The following is an 18,960-nucleotide window of genomic DNA, read 5'->3' on the forward strand; positions in this document are numbered from 1 at the left end:
TTTATTTCACATGATCCGTGCATGTATCGCCTCGCTATAAATGAAAAAATATAATTTTAGACCAATCAAACCAATATATGGGTGTAGTACGCCCTTAATTGACCAGAAATTTATTACTCACAACACTGTTTTTATTTTCTTGATTTGCTTCTATCTTACAGAATCATTCAAGTTGCTGAGCTCAAGTCAATTCATTCACCAGCGGTCCTTCTCGGCACCATGGATGCTGATGAAGACATTCAAGAGGCCAAAGGTCAACCAGAAAAATCCCATCATGCACCAGCAGACACAGAAGATGGTGAAGACATTGATGCACCAACAGCAACAGTAGATATCCCTACAGGTCCTGAAAGCCCATCGGAAAGCTCCAGCAATTCTGACGAGGAAGACGACATAGGCGATTCCGACCAATGGCGATCCGAGTCTTTCCAACAACAGCACAGGGGTCCTCGTACCCCTAGTCCTCCCAGAGGACCTAGAACTCCGAGCCCTTCTTCGCAAGGGTCGCAAAGTCCTCCAAGAGGAACACATACCTCAAGCCCTCCACATGGACCAAGAACTCCTCCTGGAGGTCCAAGAACTCCTAGTCCTACAGGACCTCAAACGCCCCCCAGTCCTGCAGGTTCTATCGAAGAGACGCCGGCAAGTCCTGTCGATAGTCCTGCTGATAATGATAGCGATGAAATGGAGTATCCAGCAAGTGAAGATGTTGGAGTAGGTCAATTTGATGGAGAATCATCCCAAGGTGACCCCACGATGCAGACATTGGACAGGGATGCAGGCGGTGATGCTGGTATTCAGACATTTGAAGCAGACACACCCCACAGTCCGGTGGAAAGTGCTGATGATAGCAATGCAGATGAAGATGAAAATTCTATGTCGGATGAAAACAGAACAGGACAGACTCCTCAAGAAACAAATACTTTTAATATACGTCCTCCATCGCCACCCATGCCCCCTTCGGAGAGCATGTCTTCAGATGTTAAATCTCCACATGCAGAACAGGAGTCGTCATCTGATGGTGCTAAGGGGCTACCTACAGAGTTAGAGGATAGACCTCCTTCGCCACCGTCACCAGAAGTAGACAGTACTGATGTAGACCACCCTAACAGGTCTCCATCTCAAGCCTCGGAGTCTGGGGCAGTAGAGCAAGAACCTGAACCTATGGACGAACAGGACGTAGAAAGGAACAGACCTCCTTCCCCCATGTCGCCGCCTCCTGAAACCCAGGATTCTCAGCAAGAAGAGGACTCACATCAAGGTCCAAGATCGCCGGCCACTGATGACGGTTCAGCAAACGGTGTAGGTGACGGTTTTGGCACGTATCATTTTCAGCCTCGCTCGCCGTCTTCGTCACGACGGTCGCCTCCACCGCAAGTATCTATAAACACAATGGACGGTACAGAATTTGCCCAATACAGAGAAAAAGCATGTTCGGCACTAACAAGTTTGGCACACAGTCCTATAGTTATGCATGGGGATGACAGTCGAGAACCGCCATTGTATCCACATAAGGACGATAGTCAAGATAGTCACCCATTGGAAAGAGTTCCGGAGATTTTAATGGCTGCAATTCGTGAGAAAACAAAAGGTGTGCGTATTGAGGATTCAGATTCACTCCTTGGTTCCGCATCTCAGTGCAGCGTGTTATCAGGGCCTGATCAATCCGTGCAAATCGGTGAAGATCAAAGTTTGTATCAAAAAGTTATTGAAAATCAGAAAGAAACTAGAACAGAACATGATAAAGGCGATAATATTGAGGGAGCGGAAAGTATTGAATCGGGCGTAGTTGATCAAAAACCTGAAGAATCTATAGGAAAGCAACAAGATGAAGCTGGCATAGAACTTAAACAAGATGCCGACTTTAAAGATGTAGATGATAAAAAAGAGGATACGATAGACAGTAAAGATCCTTTATTAATAAATGAAAATGCCAAAGATGTTCCTGCAGAAGCAACAGACCTTGCTCTTCATCCAGAGACGCGTGATCTTGAACTTGACGAGTCGAAAGAAGAGCCAGCTGTCAGTTCCGAGGGAAAAACGCAGACTATCCCGAAGTCTGATAAAAATGACGAAGCAGAAGCGATTACATCTGAGGAGGGCGCTGCAGTGGTTGATGTCCACCATATAGACGTCCACGGGGATGAGCTAGATTATGAGGAGGACGTGGAGGACCATGGGAAAGATGCAGGGAAGGAGGAGAAAGAAGATAAAGAAAAGGAGGAGGGAGAGGAGGAGGACGAAGACGGGGCAATAGATGATGATTTAGATGAGGGGGAAATTACGGTAAGTGTACAGTTTTCTTGTTTGTAAATTTGACTTAATGGTAAAAATGACCCAAATGGTACGTAGTTACGAAATGTGATACACTTAATTTAGCTGTTATCCTTGCACACATTTGGTTCTTGTCATAGAAAGTGGTATTGTGAAAATATTCTTGCAGGGGTTCTCAGACGACTGCCCGCTGGCCAGATCTGGCCCGCCCACCAATTGCGGTTGACCATTGAAAAGCGCTGAAATGTACTGGTGTTGAAATTCCATCCCTGCTGAGTCTTGGAGCACACACCAAAATTTTAGTAATCCAAAATATACAAATTGTAGGTTAAGCTTTGGAATTAAAAGCCTAGCACAAAAATCTTCTATTACAGGATTATACAGCTTTATTCCAAAACCTGCTTAATTCCTCAATGAAGTCTTTACTCTAGTCTAACTCATGAATATCTTACACAGAGCATACACCTAATCTTTGATAATCCGAAATATACGAAATGTTGGTTTATCCTAAGTTGTGTAAATCTGCATGGAATTAGCCTAGCACAGAAATCTTCTACTGAAGGATAGAGGTTATCCGTGTTCTATAAGCTGCATATCCTACCAACGACTCTTGTTTAGGACTTTCAAAAGAAGTACCTGCATGTGCAACCATGACTATTTCAAAATAGCCCGCCAAAGTCATGCAGGTAACTCCGAGGTTGTGCATTGAATTAGTTTGAATGAGGAATACTACGGGAACCAGAGCCTTTTGTTAGAAGTTACGCATGAGTAAAGTGGATAACCTCTATTATACAGCGTTATTCTGTAAGCGCTTAATTCAATGGAGTCTAAGTTACACTAGTCTAACTCATGAATATCTTACACCATGGATACACCCAAGCGTTAATGTGTAAATAACTTTTTGCATTTTGCTGTTTGCTGACAGGATGATGAAGAAGAAGGCGAATTGAAGGACCCAAATGACAAGAAGCCGTCGGTGAGACCAGTTTGCCGTTTCTTCATCAAGGGTCAATGTACTTGGGGAAGTAACTGTCGCTTTATCCATCCCGGACATAATGACAAGGGTAAGGACAAGAGAAGGTATCGTACACTTCCCATGATGCATTTCTCCCATTTTAATTTCCTTTACTGATTTGCTATTTATTGCAACAGGTCGATAGTCACGAAATAAACATATTTTACAAAGTCTGGATGTGCTCTGATGTTCACTAAGGCATATCTCATCATTATCGACCACATGTTTAACCGGTCTATACTCGAAATGAAAACAAAGGGAACCTGTAAAAATGAATATGAACGAGATGAAAATCATGAAACGGATAGCTTTGAACAACAATGATGACCATCAATATAAAAGTTACGTGGTAAGGCAGGAACTGCATTCGTCTTCTCGAGTATAGGGAGCATGGTGGCCAAGCTGAACGGGCTCCGACTCATAATCGGAAGTTTACGGGTTCGGGCCGTGGCGACACCATCGTGTGTTGCACCCTTGAGTAAGGCATTTCATCTCAATTACTCCTCTCCACCCAGGTGTATAAATGGGTACCGGTGTTTTTAAATGCTGGGATGGAAGGTAACAGACTCGCTGTGGAGGAAGTGTGGCGATCCCCCCACAACAATATTTCACTCCATCCTGTGAAAAAATGCAGATTTGACTCCTTTAATACATTTTGCACTTGAGTAATCTTGATGAAAAATGTTATGATTGTTTTCTTCATAGGAGCATATGAGTTTATTGACAGACGTGAGTTCCACGAGGCAACAGCCAAGCTGTTGGCACCACCACCGCCACCCCCTGTGGAAAAAGAACCTGAGCCTGAACCAGAGGTAACATGTCTTTATATTTATTTGTAAGATTTGCAACAGGCCAGGCTAAGCAATGTATTGAAAGAATGTCTAAAACATCAAAAGTGCACAACACACTAAAGAGGAGACGAACAAATGATATTTTGGAAAATGTCAAAACTCGGAATGTGCAGCTGTTGTCGACAAAGCAAACTTTCCCGATTGTTGGCAAGCATGGACCAATTGTCGACAGAAGACTAGTCATTAAAATGTTAGAGATAAGCTTGCCATTATTTACCTTGAAATGACTGCATCAGTTTACTATTTTCATTCGCAAGTGATGCAGATTATCTTTCCATTACAATCCTGCGTGTATACGGTACGGTAGTAGTAATATTTTTATGTAAATAAACGACGTATAACATGCTCTCTGAACGTAGTATTAAAAGGTTGTACAAATTTTTCTCACCAGGTTCGCAGTCGTGTGTATTTATATAATTCTTGGTGATCATGCCACTGTTTTTCCATATTAAAATAATTAAATTTGAAAATACATAATCAACATCATGCAACTATTAAAAGTGCTGTTATACTGATTTCTATTTGGCAAAATTTTTCTTCACTTGTGACATGTTCCTTGTTAAAAGTATACATTTTGTGCACTTTTCATCAGAATTGCCTTTGATGATGTCTGTTTCTGCATAAAAGCAACACATAGAGTACTAATAGGTAGGCCTAATTATTAAATAGCGAATTGATTTCTATCTTGCAAGCTGTGATTTGCTATATTATCAAGCAACTGTACCAGTTATCATGGTTATACTATATTCACAATTATGATTAAATTATACCTATCAATTTTGGGCATATGGTTCCCAAAATTATTATTTTAATTTTTACTAAAAACAATCAAATACAAGTACCACTCTTTTAGTAAAATCTCATTAATAGTTGTATGCAAATATGACTCATTTAGGCTTGATTACATTTTGTATTGGCTTTGATGATACTAACGATTGCAAAAACAAATTTACTTACTTAATTGATCTCATTTTGTCTATGAGAAACTAAAATGGTAATTATTATGAGATTTGGATAAAAGAAGGGTACAATTGCTTTGTATCTTATTGTTTTCATTACACGTCATTCAATTTTGAAATTAATTTGAACATTCTCCGTTTATGACAGGCTCCTATAATTTTCAATGATTCATTTAAAGTTATTTAAAATACTTTGTATTTGCAAGGACAATTTGAAAGGGTTTCGGCGGTTCATTGGTACTGTGCGAGACGCAGCTAGCATGTGTAGGTTTATGGTCCAAATTGCTGCTTCCACATTTTATATAGTGCAATTAAAGATGGAATTGTCTCACATACAAAATTTAAAAAATTCAACATTATGCAATGAAGAAGCATCTTTCAAACTTATGCATTGTTTTTGCATTTCTTTTTCCTTTTCACGTCTTGGAACGGCCCTGATTCCAGTACGTATGTGTCCATAGAACAATCATCACGAACACCTTAAAAAACTTTGCCAATTAGAATTTATAATCTTAGAAGTTAATACCATCTGCATGTAGCACATTAAAATAAATTCAATCACTGCAATTGCTCAGAATTGACACTGAAAATGTCGAGCTGGTACGTGGCTGTATTAATCAGAGCAGCCATTGTGATCTGATATATGAGAAATTTCATTTTTGGGAGGAGCAAAACGAGGAGCAAAACGAGGCAAAAAAAAAAGCTTAGGGTCAGGTGTATTTTTGGGGTCGGCCAGGTTATGCCAATACGTCAACTTCCTGCCCTTATAAAATGATACTTGTACCTGTTTCTTACTTGCCGTTGCTTTCTTCATATCTTTGTAAATTTCAGCCAGAAGAATTTCTGCCACCACCCCCAGAAGAACCAAAAGAAGAAACCGCTTGGGAAAGAGGTTTAAGACATGCCAAAGAGGTAATGGGCAATTCCAGTTGATATCCATATACCCCAAGAAAATACTAGCAAAAAGATGGGATTTGCTTGGGCCTTTTGAAGAATATATATAGACGAATCCAACGAGCCAAGTCATGGTCAGGATTTGGTCGGCCATCTTTGGTTTCCGCTAGCACCAACCTGGTGTTTTGAGCGCCCGATTGTGCAAATAAAAGCCGTCTAACACCTAGAGAAGATGCAAAGACGAGGAGGTTTAATAGAATAATATATACAATAGAGGTAATCATGTCGCATCTATTCATGCATAGTCCTTTTGTTCATCCATTTGTACATCTACGAATAGATGCGACGTGATTACCTGCGGAATTATCTCTATTGTATTATTCTATTAACCCTCCTCGACCTTCTCTAGGTGTAAGGCGGCTTTTATTTGCACAACTGTTGGAACTGTATTGTGTTGTAAACTCAACACTCAATACAATTCTTTTGTCTACCTGTGTTTTCGCGGAAGGTGTAAAACGGGTGATGGAATGCAGTTTAAAATTTCCGCCAAGGCCGAATCATTTCACATTTTGGATACATTGTAGCCAACGGGGACCCAACTAAAGGCTGCTAGTCAGGTGTAGGAATGCGTGTATTTGGATTCGTCCATACTGTATTTGTTCCATTAACTGCCCAATAAGCCCCTATAAAAGCCCACACAAACGACTTTACAACAAGCAAACTGCGATATTAGTTTGTTAACTGCCCATGCAAATCTGAATTTTGGGCCTTTTTACATACTGTTGGCCTAAACACTGCAGAAAATAAGCGCCCACCCTAAGCACCATGAGCGGTTAATGGAACAAATATGGTACATTCATAAGTATTTTGGTAGTAATAAGCTTAATTTGGAATCAAATTTGATATCCCCATTTTCTGTGTTTTCCGTTTTCTTCTCCAATTAGTGAGTGTAGTCCATAAATGACATCTATTTGAACACATGTGATATGTTTTGATTGTTATACAAAACATGCAGGGCTATTCCAGCTGAAATCCATACACACCCTATGGATGACATGACATTAATCTTCCACACAGGGAGTGTGAATTTCAAATGGGGTTATCTGAATGGGTGACTCTATTTGAAATCTACACTCCCTGTGTGGGAGATTAAGGTCATGTCTTCAATAGGGTGTATGGATTTCAAATGGACTAGCCCAGTGATGCATACCAACCTCATATGCTGAATTGCCATTCATTGTTTCAGATTCGCAAGAAAGCCATGATGAGGCGAGAACAAGACCACGACTTTGAGACGAAACGGATGGTGGCCGACGCCATCGCTTACGAACAAGATTACGACAAAGAGAACAACTATCGCAACTCTAGGGACAACATGGGAGGCTATGCAGAGGAATTCTATGGGTTAGTATGCAAATTGGGCTATTCCATTTAAAATCCACACTACCCCCAGTGGAAGATTGAGCTTAAGTCTTCCACATAGGGAGTATGAGTTTCAAATAGAATAGACAATTGGGTAACTTACTCACCTCAGTTGTGGAAGATATAGGTGAAACCATAATACATAGGGAGTATGGGTGTCAAAATGATTGACCCCAACCAATTACATTTGAAAAACATACTCCCCCTGTGGAAGATATTTCCAAAATCTTTCACAGGGGGAGAGTGGATTTTAACTGGAATAGCCCAATGGATAATGGATAATGCCCAGATCATACTAGTAATTGCAGCGGGCGATTGACAAATCACTAGTAATCAAATGCTGGTAACATTTTCACAATTGCTACCAGAGTCTAGTTAAGGATAAAATCACGTAGAGACAAAGTTACATTCAAGTCAACTGCGATTTGACGCCAGGGCATGCTTGCGACATAACACAAATCTTTTACACTCCTTACAATTGCCAAGTATGATATGGCCTTTAGTGTGTCATTTACCACCAAAATTGTTTGGGAACAAAAAGGGAACAATAGGCTAAGAACAATCAGACTATTTGTAAGATGATTGGATGGAATTGCAAAAAGATTAACAATGGGCTATTCCAGTTGAAATCCATACACCTCCAAAGGAAGGCATGACCATGATCTCTTACACAGGGAGTGTGAGTTTCAAATAAGGTTTCCTGAATGGATGACATGACTCCATTTGAAATCTGCCCCCCTTTGTTTGAAGATTAAGTAAGGTCCATCTTCCATAGGGGTTATTGATTTCAACTGGAATAGCCCAAATTATAATGGTGCTGTCAAGCAAAATGAGTCTGATGCTGCCACCATATTCTTATCTACTATAATTTGGTTCACCTCAAGTATTTTGCTCGCTGCAGTATTGAATCGTGCGCATAAAGATAAAGTACAGGGGCGGTTTGTCAGCACGCTTGCAGCGCAACCACAGAAAAGCATTGATGTCGCTACCAAACTTGAGGTGAACCAAATTATGTATAGGTTTCGGCAAGGTTCTTCAGTTGTCTACCGATTTGGCGCAAACACAGAAGTGGGTTCTGATTGGTTAATTGAATCACACCATCATCACATTGGCACCTCATTCACCAATCAAGCTGCATAGCATCTCATAGCCCAGGCGTGACCTTTTTTTTACGCCTCACTGTTTTAGGCCTATTTTTCTTCAAATTGCATAAATATTAAAATTTGACTTAATTGCCAGTTAGCTCTATTGCAAAACAAGATAATATTTTAATTCCAAAAAATGAGTGCTGTATTTTTCTGGAATAGGGAGTTACATGTGAAGTGCTTTAGGGGATTTGGTTAGCGAAAATCAGTGAAATCGCCTCTGTTGACATAAGAAAGTAATGCAGACAGTTTATACTTGAATTCTATTTTGCAATATGACAGTGGTTGCAATTTAATATTATTGTAACTGACACAACATACAGCTATTAGAATACTACAGATAATCTTAAATCTACATTACTGGAGTAATGACCTGGGGTCCATTTCACTAATCTGTTTACTGTTCGTTAAGTTACCCAATACTAGATGTAACTTTACAAAGGGTCCCTGAAGTTAATCCCTATTACTTACGGAGGGTACCGATCGTAAATAAGTAGAGTGAAATGGAACTTACGACTTGTTGTACGAACAATTTCGAGACTTACAAAGCTTCGTAAAGTTTAGTGAAATGGACCCCTGATCATTAGTCCAGTAACGTATATATATATATAAAATAATGATGACGTGTCTTAATGTTTGTTCGGCTTATAATTGGCAAAAATGATTCGGTTTTGTTACTGCGTGTGTCAATTAAGTCCTGTAAATTTACATAAGTGTGTGCCATTCAAGCATTACGCAACTAGCATGAGTGCTGTGCGGCACTCAACTGTGTGCATGCCATTCTATATCAATATACAATGTTATAAGTCTTGTTTTTTCTCCAATTTTAAGCCGAACAAAATTAAGTTTATTTATTATATATCATGTTGAGGATTTTCAGTCAGGGGGTCTCACATGAGATTTGTTTTGGTTAAATTCTGCAAACTTTTTCTGATCAACCTGAAGGTGCTACATCTTCACAGGTTGTCTGATATAATAGCAATATGAACCACAATAGCCTCATCCCAATGGCATTATCCAATAACCTCAATTAAACACTCATAGTGCGAAATTTGACCTCAAGTTACAGAGTTTTAGTACCAAAATTTTCAAAGGTCATTCAATGAATGTACAAATATATGGGTTAAAGAACTGTACCCTGATAGATGAGCATGTTGTATATCAAGTTTACACAATTGTTAATCAAAATTGGGTTTCTGCCATTGGAATATTCTCCTTTTCTCTGGAATTACTCTGTTGACTCTCTATGTACTTTGATGCTATTTGACCTATTGCATACAAAAATGGGTTGACGGCCGAGTTGATAGGTAGAGCAAATGCTATGACCCATGCATATGTTGTTGGGGACAAGTGTGTGTACTCTGTTTGGACAAGTATTCCTATTATTATTATTGGCATCCAGCACATGAAATCCGTAAAAACTATGATTCCCATTTTCAAGGCAGCCCTCTCTTCTCTCCGACGACGAGAGACGCTCATTTTCAAATGCGGCACGGCATGTGTGCATGTAACAATACCAAATATAGAGATATAACACATTGCTAAAGTGATGCAGCAAAAAAAGTTGACTCCAAGAAATAGACTGATTGAGTAATAGGATGCGAGACTGGTCCCTGTTCTGTTCAGTGATTGGATGGTTACATTGGGGATTCGATCACTGTCAGATAAAGGAATGTCGACAGGTTGCGTCTCTGTGTTAAAATTAATATTTCTCGCCAAAGGTAACCCGATACAAACTTGTGAGAACTCAAAATTGTCATCCCCAAATTCTAGTGGTACAGTACTCAGTATAATTGCAATCACCCAAATAATTGTTATGCCGATTACTCTGGACATGCGAGTAGGTAGCAAATTTTGTGTACGATACCGCGCGATATTCTGAAATGTCCAAAACCTATCGAAACTGATCAGTGTCAAGAAGAATAGAGATGCTTCACTCGATAAAACGGAAAGTACGGATGCAAATTTACATAATGAGCTTGTCCTCCACTCTTCAGCATGTAGTGGAAAATATGTGCCATAGTATTTGTCAACTACACCGAGTATTAGCAAATAGAATCCCATGAGCAGGTCAGCTGCAGCCAGGTTAACGATCAGCAGTTTTTGTTTCACTTCATCTCGTTTTGTTTTTCCTAACTGCACACATCCCCAAATTAAAACTATAGCATTTGCAGCGATTGTGCACAACCCAATTAGCCACACCATAAATCGGATGACATCCCTATATAGCAGTGGTTCACACGATAAGTATGGGGACAGATCTTTCTCAGCAGCACAGACGGGACCACTGTCCTTGGGTATAATGCATTGGCAAACTGCTTGTGAATCAACCGATACAACTGTGTTATTTTCTAGTTCACTAAAGGACTCTTGAGTTAACTTTCTAAGCGGATTTATCCGGAGATCAACAAGTTGCAAAAATGACATGTTCATGAACACATCTTGCTGTACCTGAATAAGTTTGTTCTCCCTGCAGTTTAACCATAGCAAACTGTGTAAATGTTGGAATGTGAAAGACTCAAGATGTGTTAATTCGTTTCCATTCAAGCTAAGATACTCTAGATTGAATAATCCCTGAAACATATCTCGGCTCAGCTGAGTCAGTTTATTGTTATGAAGCCACAAATCGGACAAACTAATTTGAAACTTAAATACACCAGGTTCCAAAGTTGTCAGGTTATTATGATCCACTTCCAACCGACGCAATCCAATTAATCGTGAAAACAAGCCAGAGTCGAATTCGGAAATTAAATTGACATCTAACGCAAGCAAATACAACTGTGACAGATCTGCAAATGTACCAGTTTGTATCATTGTAAGCTGGTTAGTATGCAGAGATAGGATTGACAACTTATGCAAACCTCGGAATAGATTAACATCAAGCTGTTTCAACTGATTATTAGACAGTTCTATGTTGGTTAAATTGCCAAGACTGTCAAATATATCAGGGTTTAAGTCGCTTAGTTGATTAGTATCGAGTGATAGGGTAAACAGTTGATGCAAACCTTGGAAAAGGTTGCTATCAAGCTCTGTCAATTGATTTTCAAACAGCCGTAAGTCTGTCAAATTGGGAAGATTATCAAATGTGCCAGGTTTTAATTCTCTTAGTTGATTTGTATACAGTTGTAAGAAAGTCAATTTATGCAATCCTTGGAATAGTCTGACATCAAGTTGGGATAGGTAATTATTATTCAGATATAATTTTGTTAAGTTGCCAAGACCATCAAATATGCCAAATTTTAATCGTCTTATTTGATTTGTATGCAGTGATAATATAGACAATTTACTCAAACCTTGGAAAAGGTTGACATCAAGTTCTGTCAGTTGATTTTCATTCAGCCATAATTCTGTCAAATTGCCAAGGTTATTAAATATGCCTGTTTTTAATTCTTTTATATGATTATCATCAAGACCTAACTGTGCCAAATTGTCAAGATCATCAAATATTCCAGGCTTTAATTCACTGATTTGATTTGCATACAGCCATAAGATTTCCAATTTATGCAAACCTTGGAATAGGTTTACATCAAGATCTTTCAAATTATTGTCAAACATCCATAATTCCTTCAAAGCGTAAAGAGAGTGAAATACGCCAGGATTTAATTCTGTGAGTTGATTTGTATGTAGCGCTAAGCGATTCAATATATATGCAGATCATGGAAGAGGTTAACATCAAGCTCTGTCAACTGATTCCGATGCAGTCGTAACTCTGTCAAATTACCAAGACCATCAAATATACCAGGCTTCAATTCTCTTATTTGATTTGTATTTAGATATAAGATAGATAATTGATGCAAATCCTGGAATTGTTGGACATGAAGTTTTCGTAACTGATTCTTATTCAACCATAACTCTGTCAAATTACCAAGACCATCAAATATACCAGGCGGCAATACGTAGTAGATAAAGGGTGAGAAACAGACCATTACCATAGATAATCGGTGTCTTGTTGAGGTATGGTGAGCATGTTAGTCGCCGAAGGCGAGACCCGAAGGGTCGAGCCTTCCAGCGACTAACATGCTAACCATACCTCAACAAGACACCGATTATCTATGGTAATGATCTGTTTTGAACCGCTTATCTTACATATCTGGTGAGCCAAAATAAACGAATTTGTTGTTATGGTTTATTCATTTTCCAAAAGACAAACTGGAAAAGCTGATATGATTATCTTGTGTAAGTTTAGGGTTTTCCAAAAATAAAAACACACCGAGACAGTGTAATATTCTTCCCGTGTATCCTGCGTTTGAGTCTCACGAGTCTTATCTAGTGTCAATTGAAAGTGATTTAATCAAATCAATACAGCATTGATTTTAACCGGAGATTCTATTCAATTCACTTGTGGTCATGTCCCACTCGATTATACATATTCGTAATATTAATAATGAATATGTAAATAGTTCAAAGGTCAAAGTGGGTGTGTTTTACCTAGACATGGCGGTAACTCATTTAACACCATAGAATTTATATTTATCTTTAATATACTTATAGAACAAATGTACTGAACCAAATCAACGCATATTCCTGGGTACCTTCCTCGACTTTTTTTTGGTTGGGGTTAGGCACTTGAGATTGTTGTAGTTTTTCTACATCTAGTCTTGTGGCCTGTAATGTACTGCATTTTAGGTGCAAAATATCCTTGGTTGAACTTAATTTGTAAGACCTCATGGCTCTTGTTTTGTTACCTACTTTGTCGGAATCTGCGTTATTTGGGAGAGGGGACAAAGGTAGATTGACATCCTCGCCCTAATTATACAGGCTTTAAGACATAATACAAACTAATTTGCATTATTCAATAAAGGTGTTCTTGGTGTCATTCAATACACACAAGTATTGTTTACCATCTTCATTGAAATCTAATATGCATAAACTTGCATAATAATTTATGCTGATCGTGTAAAATATATTAAACTTAGATGCATTTTAAGTTTGTTGAAATGTCCAAAAAGTCAAATAATGTGGCCAGTGTTTCTAAATATGAACATGTACTTCTCAACATGTACTTCTCTTGTTCAAAATTTATTGACCTGACCAAGATTATCTTGACCTGACCAAGATTATCTTGACCTGTCCAGATTATCTTGACCTGTCCAGATTATCTTGACCTGTCCACATTACTTGATATAATCGACAGTTGACCAGACTTTGAACAAAAGAAATACAATAGATAATGGAACAAAAGAAGAGGGCTAGACGTATATTTGCAGATAGTTCTTATAAAGGTATTTAAGAAAGATAAACTGTGTAGTTTTGCAAATAAGTCGTGCTCCAGCTCCACTATGTGGTTTTCATTAAGGGACAACAATGTTAAAGCTACAAGGTGGTCAAACATGCCAGAATCGAGCCCTTTCAGTTGATTCGTATGCAATTCCAAGATAAACAGCTTATTTAAACTTTTGAATATGTCAATACTTAGTGTACTCAACATGTTATCATTTAGATACAACTCTTTCAAGTTACCAAGCTCAGTAAACACACCATCTGGCAGGGTATGTAGATGGTTTCTTTGTAATGACAAGATTGAAAGGTTGCCTAGTTGCTGAAATATAGTAGAAGACAGCTCAGATATGCTATTATCATCAAGATATAACTTGAACAAGTTGTGTAGGCTATCAAATATACCTGTTGGCAGAGTGGTTAATTGGTTGCTACTCACATCTAGAATTGTAAGTTGATACAACATTTGGAATGTGTTTTTATCTAACAGCGATAGTTGATTGGTATTTAGATATAAAACTCTCAAGTTTTGGAGGTCATTGAATGTCGAAATATTCATTGCACTGGATGAGATTGATGTTATTCTGTTTCGTTCTAAATTCAGAACTTTCAGCGCAAAAAGACTAGCAAACACCGCTGGAGTGAGTTTTGACAGGACATTATTATTCAAGTAGAGTTGCTGAAGGGACTGGAGACCTAAAAACACCCTGTTTGGCAGTGTTTCTAGTATATTATCAGCAAGATCAAGCACTTGCAATCTATCAAGACCATGAAATGCCCCATCAATTGATTTAATCTTGTTATGCGAGAGAAGTAGGTATTGGATTGGGGGCAGGTTTTGAAATGCTCCAGAAGAAATGTGAACCACATTTCTCCATGAGATGACCAATACCGTAGGGATGGATGAGTCATAGACTGGCTCATATAAAAGGGTATTTGTGTTTGTGGATGGGCAATTGATTTCAAAACTTTTGTAGTGAATATAACTTTGGCATTTGTATGGTGGCACAGGCGTTTCTGTGATGTATACATATTCAGGCATAGGGCCCAATTTGTATGCAATAGCCAATACATCATTGTTGGCCTTAAGTTGCTCGAATGATATATTAAGTTGGCTCCCTATGAATACACTATCGTAACTTACTAACGTATTACAGTACCCAAGACTAGTGCTTATATCGCACCATGATTGTTTAGTATCAAGTTCGCCTGGTCTGTTCTTATTCTTGATGCCATCCGTCGCAGTTATTTTCATTACGACGGATGTTTTCATATTGATCGTTGCTGTCAAATCTGATCCCACAGGGTTGAGGTTGCTGTGTAAATGCTATAAGATCCGTGCCATCCCAGCATTCGTCCTTCTGTTCGATCGTTATGTACAGGTAGTCGTATATAGACCACTTCCGTGATTGTAGGATGTCCAGATGTAACCCTGCTGATGCAGTGATCGATATGCTGCATGGGTCTGACATGTTAGTGAAGATGAGTAGCGACGAAACTTGGGTCAGGTCTATGTGGGTCAGGTTGGTACACGGAACGGTTAAGTTGTTCATTTCATCCCTGGAATGGGAAAATAACAACAAATTCCATAGTACAGCAAATATTTCCCCTTATTATTAATTATTTTTTACAATAATATGTGGGGGGAGGGGGAATTCAACATAATTGGTAATAGAGCCATACTTTTATTGTTTGCAATAAATCTTTTGATAATTTTTATCTTGCAACCATGTATTAGCAGAGATAGGATAATAGATACATACAGAATAAGCGATAAGAATTTTTGTTTTCACAATCCTCTACCTTGTGATAGACAACAGGCAGGTCCAATATTTTGACTAGTGGATGCCGTCATCCACTATGATAAAACTTAATTAACTCCCCTTATTCGAAAATGAACGAAACTTGTTTACAACTTCATAGTGTACTGCGGCACATGCACAAATTCCACACTTCATCTACGCATACAATGCGATGGATACGCACTTCTACAAGCGTGTTACGCATTATCAACACTCAGGCCTTATATGTGACTCCTCGCCACAACTGAGCCCGGATGTCGCCAGTGCCACTATTGAGATATGCTCCATCGAACTTAACAATAAACAATAGGAAAGAAAGGATTTATTGACTGTTTTATTGATTTTTCACTACTTAAATGTCAAGTACTATAGACATGATATACATCATTTTAAAGCTAATTTCAAGCAGAATATTTTGGTTGAATATCTCAAAAATGATGATTGGCGACATCCGGGCTCAGTTGTGGCGAGGAGTCACATATTAGGTATGCCTGGAGGACCAGGAGCTAAAATGAGCTCGTGGTCCCAAAGATGGCTCCTGGTCCTATAGGTTGTAGTATAAAATATTGGACACACAGAAGCCAAAACTGAGCAATCATGGGGTAAAAAAGCCTGGATGCCTGCTTAATATAAGCCTTGTCAACACTCATGATCATACAGCATCGTCTACGATTAGATAGACGACACCCAATATCATGCAATTGTCCGATCAGATTCTGACTAAGAATTGTTGTTCATCAATTTCAAACAGGTCTAACATTGTAGGCATTTTCTGACTTTCCTTCAGTGCCTCTGATTATCTGAAGAAGCATCAGCGTAATCAATCGAAATAAAGCTTTTATATCTCTTTGCAGTTTTAAGCTGAATCCCCGATACAATTACAGAATACCCTCCGTACTGAGAACCATAAGGGCAAGGCTCAGAAATTCTGGCTTATTTTGAGGAAGGGTGTGGTGCCTCGTTGTAACTAAGATATAAATTGCATACACAGTCTTGTGTAGGGAAATATTAATTATTCCGAATCCCCTTCAGCCCTATTGGCCATTCTTACCATATCTCTGATTGGGTAAGCATTTCATAACCATTCAGAACTGTTCTTAAAGGCCAATAATTTGGCCAGTAGTCTCCATGGGGTTAAGCTATTTTTGTGGTAACTCAGCTCGGAAGTGATAAACGATCGATCATGCTGATTGGCTTATCAACTATCATGACACAAAATTAAAAATTAAAAAAAGAAGCATCAGAAAATCAGCCTTCTTTCTTTTCTTTATGTTTAATAAATCATAGACAGTAATACTATGGCTGTCGAAAGATAAAAAAACCAACAATCATGACACAAGATGATTGACCCATCGACCCAAGAGTGGGTCTCAGCTTTGGTTTGGGTGCATGTGCAACTGGGACTTTAAAATTACCCAACTTTGCCAAATTTTGAAGAAAGACCGACCCGAAAGGAAAATTGTCACAAAATTTTCTATAAAACAATAACATTTTTTGAAAAAAACACCCTTTCTTAAAATGAATTTTTATGAGGCCATCAACAAACCAAAAAGACTGAAAATGCACCAGAGTCTTAACTAAATCGGTGGAAATGCACCCAAATCTGATGCACAAACCCGTACCATAATTTCCACAAAGACCGCCCAGCCACTGCTTTATAAACTAATACACCATACATGAAAACATATGAGAAAAAGAAGAAAAACATTTGTAAATTATTTATTCGCTTACCCAGTGTCTGCCCAAGCAGCATGTCCATGACACCATACATGTATGTGAAGAAACACAAACACAACAGCAAATCTGGAGGCAAAGATTTGTGTATGGTAACAGTAATCTGCAGCCATATTTATGTAAATCGCAGCTTTTAATTCAGGGTCTTCAGTTAACAAAGAGTCAGTTTCAATTCAAGGTCTTCAGTTAGCAAAGAGTTGGATTCAATTCAGGTTCTTTAGTTAGCAAACAGTCAGTTTCAATTCAGGTTCTTCAGTTATCAAAGAGTCAGTCTCGGTTCAGGTTCTCAGTTAGCAAAGAGTTGGTTTCAATTCAGGTTCTTTAGATAACAAAGAATCAATTTCAATTCAGGGTCTTCGGTTAACATAGAGTCAGTTGCAATTCAGGTTCTTTAGTTAGCAAAGAGTCAGTTTTGATTCAGGTTCTCAGATAGCAAAGAACTGGTTACAATTCCGGTTCTCTAGATAAAAGAGTCAGTTTCAATTTAGGTTCTTCAGTTAACAAAGAGTCCATTTCCATTCATTTTAGGTTCTTCAGGTAGCAAAGAGTCAGTTTCTATTCAGGATATTCAGTTTGTACAGTCAGTTTCAATTCAGGTTCTTCAGTTAACAAAGAGTCGGTTTTGATTCAGGTCTCAGCAAAGAGTTCTTTAGGTAACAAAGTCAATTTCAATTCAGTGTCTTCAGTTATCAAAGAGTCGGTTTCAATTCAGGTTCTTCAGTTAGCAACGAGTCAGTTTTGATATAGGTTCTCAGTTAGCAAAGAGTTGGTTTCAATTCAGGTTCTTCAGGTAGCAAAGAGTAAGTTTCAAGTCAGGTTCTTCAGTTAACAAAGAGTCAGTTTTAATTCATTTCAGGTTCTTCAGTTAGCGAAGAGTCAGTTTGGATTCAGGTTCTCAGTAAAGAGTCTGTTTCAATTCAGGTTCTTTACATAGCAAAAAGTCTGTTTCAATCAGGTTCTTCAGTTAGCAAAGAGTCAGTTTTAAATTCAGGTTCTTTAGTTAGCAAAGAGTTAATTTCAATTCAGGTTCTTCAGTAAGCAAAAGAGTCAATTTCATTTCAGGTTCTTCAGCAAGCACAGAATCAATTTCAGTTCAGTTTGCTAAGAGTCAGTTTCAATTCAGTTCTTCAGTTAACAAAGAGTCAGCTTCAAATCAGCTTCTTCAGCAAGCAAAGAGTCAGCTTCAATTCAGGACTGAATGTATGAAGCTTGTTCCACCGAACAATGTATCACTGAATTCTGTCCATGTAGTCCAAAGAAATAAATTTTGCAGTCAAGTAGTTGTTGAATGAACTAGTTGGTATGATACAATTCACATGTATTAAATCCAATTATGCACACTTTAAAAGTGACTTTAATTAATACTCCAGTAAATGTTTCAATGCAAATAGTGCACTCACTCTGTTTCAAACAGTCGTTAATAGAACAAGCATTTCTTTCTGAATGCAGTTATGCGAATGACTTAATATGTGCATAGGATATCGCAAGACACAAAAGAATAATTTCTGAGTATAGTCAATGTTTTGAATTCTAGAGGCAAAACAATTTCAGTGCGCCCAGAAATTCACAATTCACCCAACTCTTCAAACAAGTGATACTCAATAGCGAAATATTTTAGCGCTAATGGTATTATTTTAGTCACAATTT

At 38.4% G+C, this 18,960-nt stretch overlaps 1 protein-coding gene across 1 annotated transcript in view; it reads left to right on the top strand.

Annotated features, from left to right (window-relative positions):
* LOC140146240 (uncharacterized) overlaps positions 1-18,960 on the top strand; it is a 53,556-nt gene that overhangs the window by 12,049 nt on the left and 22,547 nt on the right. The window contains 5 exon segments of the mRNA XM_072168023.1: positions 162-2,286; positions 3,200-3,338; positions 3,995-4,101; positions 5,931-6,011; positions 7,240-7,397. Of these exon segments, the coding sequence (XP_072024124.1) occupies positions 220-2,286; positions 3,200-3,338; positions 3,995-4,101; positions 5,931-6,011; positions 7,240-7,397 (2,552 nt within the window). The 5' untranslated portion in view covers positions 162-219.

Source organism: Amphiura filiformis, chromosome 2, assembly GCF_039555335.1.
Source record: "Amphiura filiformis chromosome 2, Afil_fr2py, whole genome shotgun sequence".
Lineage (NCBI taxonomy): Eukaryota > Metazoa > Echinodermata > Ophiuroidea > Amphilepidida > Amphiuridae > Amphiura > Amphiura filiformis.